Source organism: Oncorhynchus keta, chromosome 19 (genome assembly GCF_023373465.1).
Source record: "Oncorhynchus keta strain PuntledgeMale-10-30-2019 chromosome 19, Oket_V2, whole genome shotgun sequence".
Classification (NCBI taxonomy): Eukaryota; Metazoa; Chordata; class Actinopteri; order Salmoniformes; family Salmonidae; genus Oncorhynchus; species Oncorhynchus keta.
Window position 1 is genome coordinate 76691831 of NC_068439.1, and position 12477 is coordinate 76704307.

The 12477-nt window shown below is 39.1% G+C and overlaps 1 protein-coding gene across 1 annotated transcript in view; it reads right to left on the reverse strand.

Moving 5' to 3' along the window:
* Nucleotides 1-302: 302 nt before the first annotated feature.
* LOC118371458 (tumor necrosis factor alpha-induced protein 2-like) overlaps nt 303-12477 on the reverse strand; it is a 30909-nt gene continuing 18734 nt past the window's right edge. The window contains exons 9-12 of the mRNA XM_035756895.2: nt 10040-10165; nt 9774-9929; nt 8358-8479; nt 303-2458 (exon numbers count right to left, since the gene is read on the reverse strand). Of these exons, the coding sequence (XP_035612788.2) occupies nt 2287-2458; nt 8358-8479; nt 9774-9929; nt 10040-10165 (576 nt within the window). The 3' untranslated portion in view covers nt 303-2286. The remainder of the gene's footprint in view (nt 2459-8357; nt 8480-9773; nt 9930-10039; nt 10166-12477) is intronic.

The following is a 12477-nucleotide window of genomic DNA, read 5'->3' on the forward strand; positions in this document are numbered from 1 at the left end:
TGGGGGAGTAGCTATTGTCAGTGCCCTGGTGACATATTTGCTGTTGATTGGCTGAGGCATCGATTAATGTGAGGGTTGTGTGAGGAGTTACTTGTTGCTTCAGACAACAATAAGGTCATTTTGAGAAAGTGTCGTGGACAGGGTGCAAAGCATTCACACATACGTACTATGACAATGGACCCTCTCATTTTACATGTCCAGGGGCTGACACTCTAAATTAAGATGATGTCATCGGGGTTTTTGTTGTTTTGTTTTACTAGAAAACATGTGAGTTATGAGTCAAACTGAGACAGACTGAGTCATCCATTGAAACAATTTAATTTATTCCACATTTGATATACAGCACCAGTCAAAAGTTTGCAAACAGCTTCTCATTCCAGGGCTTGTATTTACAGTGGCTTGCGAAAGTATTCACCCCCTCTTGGCATGTTTCCTATTTTGTTGCCTTACTACCTGGAATTAAAATAGATTTTTTGGGGGGGCTTGTATCATTTGATTTATACAATATGCCTACCACTCTGAAAATGCAAAATATGTTTTACTGTGAAACAAACAAGAAATAAGACAAAAAAACAGAAAAATTGAGCGTGCATAACTGTTCACCCCCCCACCCCAAAGTCAATAATTTGGTAGAGCCACCAGTCTCTTGGGGTATGTCTCTATAAGCTTGGCACATCTAGCCACTGGGATTTTTGCCCATTCTTCAAGGCAAAACTGCTCCAGCTCCTTCAAGTTAGATGGGTTCCGCTGGTGTACAGAAATCTTTAAGTCATATCACAGATTTTCATTTGGATTAAGGTCTGGGCTTTGACTAAGCCATTCCAAGACATTTAAATGTTTCCACTTAAACCACTCAAGTGTTGCTTTAGCAGTATGCTTAGGGTCATTGTTCTGCTGCTAGGTGAACCTCTGTCCCAGTCTAAAATCTATGGAAGACTGAAACAGCTTTCCCTCAAGAATTTCCTCATATTTAGAGCCATCCATCATTCCTTCCATTCTGACCAGTTTCCCAGTCCCTGCCGATGAAAAACATCCCCACAGCATGATGCTGCCACCACGCATCACTGTGGGGATGGTATTCTCGGGGTGATGAGAGGTGGTGGGTTCGCGCCAGACATCGGGTTTTCCTTGATGGCCAAAAAGATCCATTTTAGTCTCATCTGACCAGAGTATCTTCTTCAATGTTTGGGGAGTCTCCCAGCTGCCTTTCGGTGAACACCAAACGTGTTTGCTAATTTTTTCTTTAAGAAATGGCTTTTTTCTGGCCACTCTTCCGTAAAGCCCAGCTCTGTGGAATGTTCGGCTTAAAGTGGTCCTATGGACAGATACTCCAATTTCAGCTGTGGAGCTTTGCAGCTCCTTCAGGGTTATCTTGGGTCTCTTTTTTTGCCTCTGATTTATGCCTTCCTTGCCTGGTCCGTGAGTTTTGGTGGGCAGCCCTCTCTTGGCAGGTTTGTTGTGGTGCCATATTCTTTCAATTATTTTATGATGGATTTATTGGTGCCCCGTGGGATGTTCAATGTTTCTGATATTTCTTTATAACCCAACCCTAATCTGTACTTCTCTGACCTGTTTGGAGAGCTCCTTGGTCTTCATGGTGCCGCTTGCTTAGTGGTGTTGCAGACCCTGGGGCCTTTCAGAACAGGTGAAAATATACTTAGATCATGTGACACTTAAATAAAGTCCACCTGTGTGCAATCTAACTAATTATGTGACTTCTGAAGGTAATTGGTTGCACCAGGTCTTATTTAGGGGCTTCATACCAAAGGGGGTCAATACACATGCACGCACCCCTTTTCTATTGTTTAAAAAAAAAAAATTTGGATGTTGTTGAAACAAGTAATTATTTTCATTCCACTTCACCAATTTGGACTATTTTGTGTCTGTCCATTACATTAAATCAAATAAAAATCCATTTAAATTACATGTTGGAATGCAAAAAAAATATCAACGGGGTGAATACTTTTGCAAGGCACTGTATTTGTACTATTTTCTACATTATCGAATAATAGTGAAGACATCAAAACTATGAAATAACACATATGGAATCATGTACTAACCAAAAATATGTTCAACAAATCAACATATTTTACATATTAAATTCTTCAAAGTAGCCCCCTGTTGCCTTGATGACAGCTTTGCCTTGATGACAGCTTTGCAATAACATCTGCTAAATATGTGTGTGACCAATACATTTGATTTGATAACAGAGACCAGTTAGTTGTAATCTGGATATATGACGTCGTCTCAACCAGAAAAACAGTTTACAACAAGACAATAACACAATTAAGATGGCATGTGCCAAAATTTGCCTGCTGGAACCTTGGAAAAGAATGGTGGGATGGTATTGGAGGAGGTGACTGAAGGACGGTTCTCTACCAGGCTCTCTTTGATGCCGCGGATATCAGCAGTGGATAGGTTGGCTTTGAGGGAAAGCAGAGCCGAAATATGTCTCCAACTGAGAAAGGTGGAAGAGCAAAAATAAAAGTTCATCAACAAAGTTCAAAACTGTCATTTTTTGTCCATTATATTAATCAACTGGGCTCCGAAGCGGCGCAGCGGTCTAAGGCACTGGAACTCGGGGCTAGAGACGTCACTACAGACCCTGGTTTGTTTCCAGACTGTACCATAACCGGCCGTGATTGGGAGTCCCATAGGGCGGTGCACAATTAGCCCAGCATCGTCCGGGTTTGGTCTGGGGTAGGCCTTCATTGTAAATAAATATGTGTTCTTAACTGATTTGTCTAGTTAAATAAAGGTTAAATATAATAAAACATGTATAATGTTGCATTAACATGTTTTGACCATGCCAGTTTTACAATCCAAATGTCTACATTAAGTCATGCTAAACCTGAGAGAAAAGCCAGTATACACAGAATGTGCCACATTTACAGTATAAACAGAAGGACATTTTCGTTTTTAAAAAAAGGAGCAGAATAGTGGTAGAAAAAGTAGCAAGACTACTGGACTAGCCCACTAGCAGAGGTAATATTACTGTTGACTGTAGTAGGACAGTACTGCAGCAGTAGTAGTAACGGTAGCAATAGTAACGCTACCATCAGTGGCAGTAGTTGTGTTAGTTCAGTAATAGTGATAGAGGAAGAAGTAATACAAATAGTAAAGCACTATAGCAGCTGTTGTAGCAACATTTAGTAATAGTACTGCTTGTGTGTGTCTGGCATCTCTGCCTCTATACACTATTAGAAAAGAGGTGCTATCTAGAGCCTAAAAAAGGGTTCTTCAGCTGTCCCCATAGGAAAACCCTTTTTGGTTCCAGGTAGAACCCTTTTTGGTTCCAGGTAGAACCCTTTTTGGTTCCATGTAGAACCCTTTTTGGTTCCATGTAGAAACATTTTGGTTCTACCTGGAACCAAAAAGGGGTAGAATAGTCTCAAACGGCACCCTATTCTCTGCATCGTGCACTAATGTTGCACTATAATGGGAATAGGGTGCCATTTGGGATGCTCTAGCCCTGGCCTGTATTTTTCCACTGCACAGTGCTGGGGATAGCAGGGATCGCTGGCCGGTTCTAGACATCAGACAGGAGTCATATTACACCCCTTCTCTGTGTATCTCCCTCCCTCCCTCCATCTCTGTACTAGTACATGACAGAAGAGATGCCTCATATTGTGTAGTCAGCCAGACACCTGAGATCTGCAGTGAAGGCCCTTGTTACCTAGGTTACCGTCCGGTGATACCTGACTTGCCCAGAGTTACCTCACTGCATCAACCCTCCCCAATAGGGTTTCATTTTAAGATATTGTGAGAGGATTAGAGGGAAGATAAAGAGATAATTTGATTCAAGGGACTCAAAATAACTAAGGATCAGCTATGGCTTGTATTTATAAATCAGCAAGGCGTTCATTGTCAAATAGAAATCAAAAAGCCTTTGTTTCAATTTGGCTTATATTCACAAATATAAAGGTGTGGCTCAGCTACCAGGGAGTCATTATCTGCGTTCTATTTCCATTCTCTGTGTTCTATTTCCATTCTGTGTTCTATTTCCATTCTGTCTTCTATTTCCATTCTCTGTGTTCTATTTCCATTCTGTGTGTTCTATTTCCATTCTCTGCGTTCTATTTCCATTCTGTCTTCTATTTCCATTCTGTCTTCTATTTCCATTCTGTCTTCTATTTCCATTCTGTCTTCTATTTCCATTCTCTGTCTTCTATTTCCATTCTCTGCCTTCTATTTCCATTCTCTGTCTTCTATTTCCATTCTGTCTTCTATTTCCATTCTCTGTGTTCTATTTCCATTCTCTGTGTTCTATTTCCATTCTGTGTTCTATTTCCATTCTGTCTTCTATTTCCATTCTGTCTTCTATTTCCATTCTCTGCCTTCTATTTCCATTCTCTGTCTTCTATTTCCATTCTCTGTCTTCTATTTCCATTCTCTGTGTTCTATTTCCATTCTGTCTTCTATTTCCATTCTGTCTTCTATTTCCATTCTGTCTTCTATTTCCATTCTCTGTGTTCTATTTCCATTCTCTGTCTTCTATTTCCATTCTCTGTGTTCTATTTCCATTCTCTGTGTTCTATTTCCATTATGTCTTCTATTTCCATTCTCTGTCTTCTATTTCCATTCTGTGTTCTATTTCCATTCTGTGTTCTATTTCCATTCTGTCTTCTATTTCCATTCTGTCTTCTATTTCCATTCTCTGTGTTCTATTTCCATTCTCTGTGTTCTATTTCCATTCTCTGTGTTCTATTTCCATTCTCTGTGTTCTATTTCCATTCTCTGTGTTCTATTTCCATTATCTGTGTTCTATTTCCATTCTGTCTTCTATTTCCATTCTGTCTTCTATTTCCATTCTCTGTGTTCTATTTCCATTCTGTGTTCTATTTCCATTCTGTGTTCTATTTCCATTCTGTGTTCTATTTCCATTCTGTCTTCTATTTCCCTTCTCTGTCTTCTATTTCCCTTCTCTGTCTTCTATTTCCATTCTCTGTCTTCTATTTCCATTCTGTGTTCTATTTCCATTCTGTGTTCTATTTCCATTCTGTGTTCTATTTCCATTCTGTCTTCTATTTCCATTCTGTCTTCTATTTCCATTCTGTGTTCTATTTCCATTCTCTGTCTTCTATTTCCATTCTGTCTTCTATTTCCATTCTCTGTGTTCTATTTCCATTCTGTCTTCTATTTCCATTCTGTCTTCTATTTCCATTCTGTCTTCTATTTCCATTCTGTCTTCTATTTCCATTCTCTGCCTTCTATTTCCATTCTCTGTCTTCTATTTCCATTCTCTGTCTTCTATTTCCATTCTGTCTTCTATTTCCATTCTCTGTGTTCTATTTCCATTCTCTGTGTTCTATTTCCATTCTGTGTTCTATTTCCATTCTGTCTTCTATTTCCATTCTGTCTTCTATTTCCATTCTCTGCCTTCTATTTCCATTCTCTGTCTTCTATTTCCATTCTCTGTCTTCTATTTCCATTCTGTCTTCTATTTCCATTCTCTGTGTTCTATTTCCATTCTGTCTTCTATTTCCATTCTCTGTGTTCTATTTCCATTCTCTGTGTTCTATTTCCATTCTCTGTGTTCTATTTCCATTCTCTGTGTTCTATTTCCATTCTGTCTTCTATTTCCATTCTCTGTGTTCTATTTCCATTCTGTGTGTTCTATTTCCATTCTGTGTGTTCTATTTCCATTCTGTGTGTTATATTTCCATTCTGTCTTCTATTTCCATTCTGTCTTCTATTTCCATTCTCTGCCTTCTATTTCCATTCTCTGCCTTCTATTTCCATTCTCTGTCTTCTATTTCCATTCTGTCTTCTATTTCCATTCTGTCTTCTATTTCCATTCTCTGTGTTCTATTTCCATTCTGTGTTCTATTTCCATTCTGTCTTCTATTTCCATTCTGTCTTCTATTTCCATTCTCTGTCTTCTATTTCCATTCTCTGTCTTCTATTTCCATTCTGTCTTCTATTTCCATTCTGTCTTCTATTTCCATTCTCTGTGTTCTATTTCCATTCTCTGTGTTCTATTTCCATTCTCTGTGTTCTATTTCCATTCTCTGTGTTCTATTTCCATTCTCTGTGTTCTATTTCCATTCTCTGTGTTCTATTTCCATTCTGTCTTCTATTTCCATTATCTGTGTTCTATGTCCATTCTCTGTGTTCTATTTCCATTATGTCTTCTATTTCCATTCTCTGTCTTCTATTTCCATTCTGTGTTCTATTTCCATTCTGTGTTCTATTTCCATTCTGTGTTCTATTTCCATTCTCTGTGTTCTATTTCCATTCTCTGTGTTCTATTTCCATTCTCTGTGTTCTATTTCCATTGTGTCTTCTATTTCCATTATCTGTGTTCTATTTCCATTCTCTGTGTTCTATTTCCATTCTGTCTTCTATTTCCATTCTCTGTGTTCTATTTCCATTCTGTGTTCTATTTCCATTCTGTGTTCTATTTCCATTCTGTCTTCTATTTCCATTCTGTCTTCTATTTCCATTCTGTCTTCTATTTCCATTCTGTCTTCTATTTCCCTTCTCTGTCTTCTATTTCCATTCTGTGTTCTATTTCCATTCTGTGTTCTATTTCCATTCTGTGTTCTATTTCCATTCTGTCTTCTATTTCCATTCTGTCTTCTATTTCCATTCTGTCTTCTATTTCCATTCTGTCTTCTATTTCCATTCTGTCTTCTATTTCCATTCTGTCTTCTATTTCCATTCTCTGTGTTCTATTTCCATTCTGTCTTCTATTTCCATTCTGTCTTCTATTTCCATTCTGTCTTCTATTTCCATTCTCTGTGTTCTATTTCCATTCTGTCTTCTATTTCCATTCTGTCTTCTATTTCCATTCTGTCTTCTATTTCCATTCTGTCTTCTATTTCCATTCTCTGTGTTCTATTTCCATTCTGTCTTCTATTTCCATTCTGTCTTCTATTTCCATTCTGTCTTCTATTTCCATTCTGTCTTCTATTTCCATTCTCTGTGTTCTATTTCCATTCTGTCTTCTATTTCCATTCTGTCTTCTATTTCCATTCTGTCTTCTATTTCCATTCTCTGTCTTCTATTTCCATTCTCTGTCTTCTATTTCCATTCTCTGTGTTCTATTTCCATTCTCTGTGTTCTATTTCCATTCTCTGTGTTCTATTTCCATTCTCTGTGTTCTATTTCCATTCTGTCTTCTATTTCCATTCTCTGCCTTCTATTTCCATTCTCTGTCTTCTATTTCCATTCTCTGTCTTCTATTTCCATTCTCTGTGTTCTATTTCCATTCTCTGTGTTCTATTTCCATTCTGTCTTCTATTTCCATTCTGTCTTCTATTTCCATTCTGTCTTCTATTTCCATTCTGTCTTCTATTTCCATTCTGTCTTCTATTTCCATTCTCTGCCTTCTATTTCCATTCTCTGCCTTCTATTTCCATTCTCTGTCTTCTATTTCCATTCTCTGTCTTTTATTTCCATTCTCTGTCTTTTATTTCCATTCTGTCTTCTATTTCCATTCTGTCTTCTATTTCCATTATCTGTCTTCTATTTCCATTATCTGTCTTCTATTTCCATTATCTGTCTTCTATTTCCATTCTGTCTTCTATTTCCATTCTGTCTTCTATTTCCATTCTGTCTTCTATTTCCATTCTGTCTTCTATTTCCATTCTGTCTTCTATTTCCATTCTGTCTTCTATTTCCATTCTGTCTTCTATTTCCATTCTCTGTGTTCTATTTCCATTCTGTGTTCTATTTCCACTCTGTCTTCTATTTCCATTCTGTCTTCTATTTCCATTCTGTCTTCTATTTCCATTCTGTCTTCTATTTCCCTTCTCTGTGTTCTATTTCCATTCTCTGTGTTCTATTTCCATTCTCTGTCTTCTATTTCCCTTCTCTGTCTTCTATTTCCCTTCTCTGTCTTCTATTTCCCTTCTCTGCCTTCTATTTCCATTCTCTGTCTTCTACTTTTATTCTCTGTCTTCTACTTTTATTCTCCGTGTTCTTATTTCATACTGTGAATGATGTTGAGATCAAATTTGTCCCAAACAGCTGTTCAGCAGGATTAAGGCCAAGTTGACCTTTGACCACACAACTTTTGGCGTTGCTGCTTATGTGGAATATGAAAGATATACAGGCAGACATGCCTTAAAGATATACAGGCAGACATGACTTAAAGATATACAGGCAGACATGACTTAAAGATATACAGGCAGACATGCCTTTTACACTTGGCCAACCCCACATTTAATCTGAGGACCCATTTTATGTTAGTCCTGCGTCATGTGACTGAGGTACTGTGAAAGTAGTACCAGGTTATGTCACTGGGATACTGTAAATGTAGTACTAGGTTAAGTGATTATGTGAATGTACTGTAGGCAAACTCTCCATCTATGTTGTTAGCCTTGTGTGGAGGATCTGTCTGTCTGTCTCACCTAAGGTCTGGGAAGTCCCTAGCCAGGGTGACGATCTCCAGCTGGATGCTTCCTGGGTCCTGCAGTCTGACCACCTCCGCCATTTTAGGGAGGACCTCATTCAGCCAGCTTATTTTGGACCCCTGTGGACAGTGGATAGGTCAAATCATGCATACTTTCATATTTCATGTCTGTCATTTACTGTATTATGGCATTAAAATGTCTAATTTACTGCATTGAGATGTTTACATTCACTTTAAATAAAGTTGCATTTGATTTGATACTACACTGAACAAAAATATAAACGCAACATGTAAAGTGTTGGTCCCATGTTTCATGAGCTGAAATAAAAGATCCCAGATATGTTCCAAACATACAATAAAAGCTTATTTCTCTGAAAAGTTGACAGACGTCTCCCCATCTTTACAACCATTGAATCTATATGTTTTGACCATGACAGTATACAATCTAAGGTAACGCCAAGTAAATTAGTATCCTCAACTTGTTCAACAGCCACATCATTCATTACCAGATTCAGCTGAGGTCTATATAACTTAGGGAATCATTTGTACCAAATAAAACGCTCTTAGTTGTGGAGATGTTCAGGACCAGTTTATTACTGACCACCTATTTCCAAAACTGACTGCAACTCTTTGTTAAGGGTTTCAGTGACTTCATTAGCTGTGGTTGCTGATGCGTTTATGGTTGAATCATCAGCATTAAAATAATTATGAATGAAGTATTTAATGTCTTCCATTTACTGTGTTAGGGCTACTTTACTCTATCGAGATGTTTACATTCACTTTAAATAAAGTTGGATTTAATTTGATACTAATATCTATTGAGTGTCTAAATAAATAGAAGTTTAGGGGAATCAGACCACAGCTGCAGTTTATGATACATGGGCGATTTTATTTAGACTCGGCCTTGAGTCTGCCAAGTCATAACATGATCCAGGTGGTGGTTGTTTTCAACATCTTTCCATGATTGGCTACAGAAAAGGCTCTCATGCATTCCAGTGGGCTTAGTCTAACTTGGGAGAACAACTTAACAACCAAAAGAACGCTATGCATAAAGTGCCAGTCAAAGGTTTGGACACACCTACTCATTGAAAGGTTGAAAAACCCTGGATCCAAACTCTTGACTGGTATTGTACATCTCCAGCTTAAATTGACATTTTGATGGGGATTTTTTAAATTATGTTACTCTAGGGGGTTAATTTGTTGTTTAAATTCCTTATTTCTTTGTTATTCTTTATGCATCATAAACATTTGAAATAAAACAATTCTTAGGATAAATGTTTTGAAGTGTGTGTTTTGAGTTGGTTTTGTGTGTATAATGCTATTACTTTCATGTGTTTGTGTACACACACGCTCAAGCTATATTAACTGCAATATGAGGTGTGTGTGTGTGTGTGTGCGCGTCTTCAGTGCTTACTGCTTCAGTAAAGTAGGTACTCAGTTTGCTGCTGTCTTCAGCCAGTAACTTGGCTGCTGCCTCCTGCTGCTCCTTGTCCTTCAGCCTCATCTTCCTCTTCATCATCCTCTTCACATACTCCACCATCATCTCCATGTGCAGCCGGCCCAGCAGCTCCTACACACACACAGACACACAAATATCACTGTGTGTTTGTGTGTGTGTTTGTGTGTACACGTGTCTTTGTTTTCACACATCTGTTGGCATGTGTGTGAGTGTAAACTTACCTCCACACAGATGGGTTTGAGGTCTGTGAATTGCTGCATGTGTCTGTCCAGTGTCCCCAGAACTTCATCCAGTACCATCTGACCCCCAGTAAACCAGGCCTGCGTCCACAGCCTATGGTACTGCACCTGAGGAGACAGGAAGTCATGCAGAGGTCAATATCTGACCTTGAAGCAGTGGACACCAGTGGGTCATAACATGATCGGTGACCCGGATGTGAAAACGTTGCAGTTGTACTGCCATAACAACTTCATAGTTCAAGTTAAAATCAATTCCCTCTCTATTCCACTCATTTGTAAATAATTATAATAAAACAAATGTGTTTTATTACTAATATGCATCAACTGTTTCATCACAACTGAAGTGCAAAAGTAAAAACATTATGGAGAATAACATGGACAATCTGTAACCCACAAAGATGGTCCAGGCCATGTGATTTGAGTGGTCACTTGGATGACCACATTGTACCATTGTAACCTACAGTCACACTTTGCACTTCAAACATTGTGGCCTTGATAATGTTGGTCGGAAACCATTTAGGAGGGAATTCTCCTGAAGGCTTATATTTATTCTACTTCCTCCCTACCATTAGATTAGATAAAAAGAACAAAGGTTCACAGAAAAAAAAACAAATAAACCACCTCCAGCTCAATGCCTCGTGACCTACTTGTTGTGTGTATGTACGGACACGTACAGTGCATTCTGAAAGTAGTCAGAGCCCATGACTTTTTCCACATTTTGTTACGTTACAGCCTTATTCTAAAACGGATTCAATCATTTTCCCCTCATCAATCTACACACAATTACCCATAATGACAAAGCAAAAACTGCTTCAGAAAAAAACGGAAATATCACATTTACGTAAGTATTCAGGCCCTTTACTCAGCACTTTGTTGAAACACATTTGGCAGCGATTACAGGCTCAAGTCTTCTTGGGTATGACGCTACAAGCTTGGCACACCTGTATTTGGGGAGTTTCTCACATTTTTCTTAGCAGATCCTTTCAAGCGTCGCTGCAGAGATATTTTCAGGTCTTTCCAGAGATGTTCGATCGGGTTCAAGTCCGGGCTGTGGCTGGGACACTCAAGGACATTCAGAGAATTGTCCCGAAGCCACTCCTGCGTTGTCTTGGCTGTGTGCTTAGGGTCGTTGTCCTGTTGGTACCTGAATCTCACCCCAGTTTGAGGCCCTGAGCGCTCTGGAGCAGGTTTTCATCAAGGAGCTCAATGTACTTTGCACCGTTCATCTTTCCCTCGATCCTGACTAGTCTCCCAGTCCCTGCCACTGGAAAAACATCCCCACAACATGTTGCTGCCACCAGCATGCTTCAGCGTAGGGATGGTGCCAGGTTTCCTCCAGACGTGACACTTGGCATTCAGGCCAAAGAGCTCAATCTTGGTTTCATCAGACCAGAGAATCTTGTTTAGTCTTAAGGTGAAAATCTTGCATCTTTAAGTGCCTTTTGGCAACTCCAAGAGGGCGGTCATATGCCTTTTACTGAGGAGTGGCTACCGTCTGGCCACTACCATAAAGGCCTGATTGGTGGAGTGCTGCAGAGATGGTTATCCTTCTGGAAGATTCTCCCATATCCACAGAGGAACTCTGGAGCTCTGTCAGAGTGACCATTCTGACTTTGGTCATCTCCCTGACCAAGGCCCTTCTCCCCCGATTGCTCAGTTTGGCCGGGCGGCCAGCTCTAGGAAGATTCTTTGTGGTTCTAAACTTCTTCTATTTAAGAATTATGGAGGCCAATGTGTTCTTGGGGACCTTCAATGCTGCAGAAATGTACTGGTACCCTTCCCCAGATCTGTGCCTTGACACAATCCTGTCTCGGAGCTCTACAGATAATTCCTTTGACCTCGTGGCTTGGTTTTTGGATTGTCAACTCATGTAGTTGTAGACATTTGTTTGCCTTTCCAAATCATGTCCAATCAATGTAATTTACCACAGGTGGACTCCAATCAAGTTGTTGAAACATCTCAAGGATGATCAATGAAAACAGGATGCACCTGAGCTCAATCTCAAGTCTCATAGCAAAGGTTCTGAAAACGTATGTCAATAAGGTATTTCTGTTTTTACAAGTTTGCACACATTTCTAAAAACCTCTTTTCACTTTTTCACAAAGGGGAATTGTGTGTAGATTGATGAGGGAAAATGTAATTGAATCAATTTTAGAATAAGGCTGTAACATAACAAAATGTAGAAAATGACAAGAGCTCTGGATACTTTCACATTTCACTGTACGTGTAACTGATAGATACATTTAAAAACATGAACATGCAGTGTGTGTGTGTGTGTGTGTGTGTGTGTGTGTGTGTGTGTGTGTGTGTGTGTGTAAATTGTAAAGTATTTTGTCTACAATGTATTTTTCATTATGTGTCGGAACCCAGTAAGACTAGCTGTCGCCGTTGGCGTCGGCTAATAGGGACCCTAATGAGTC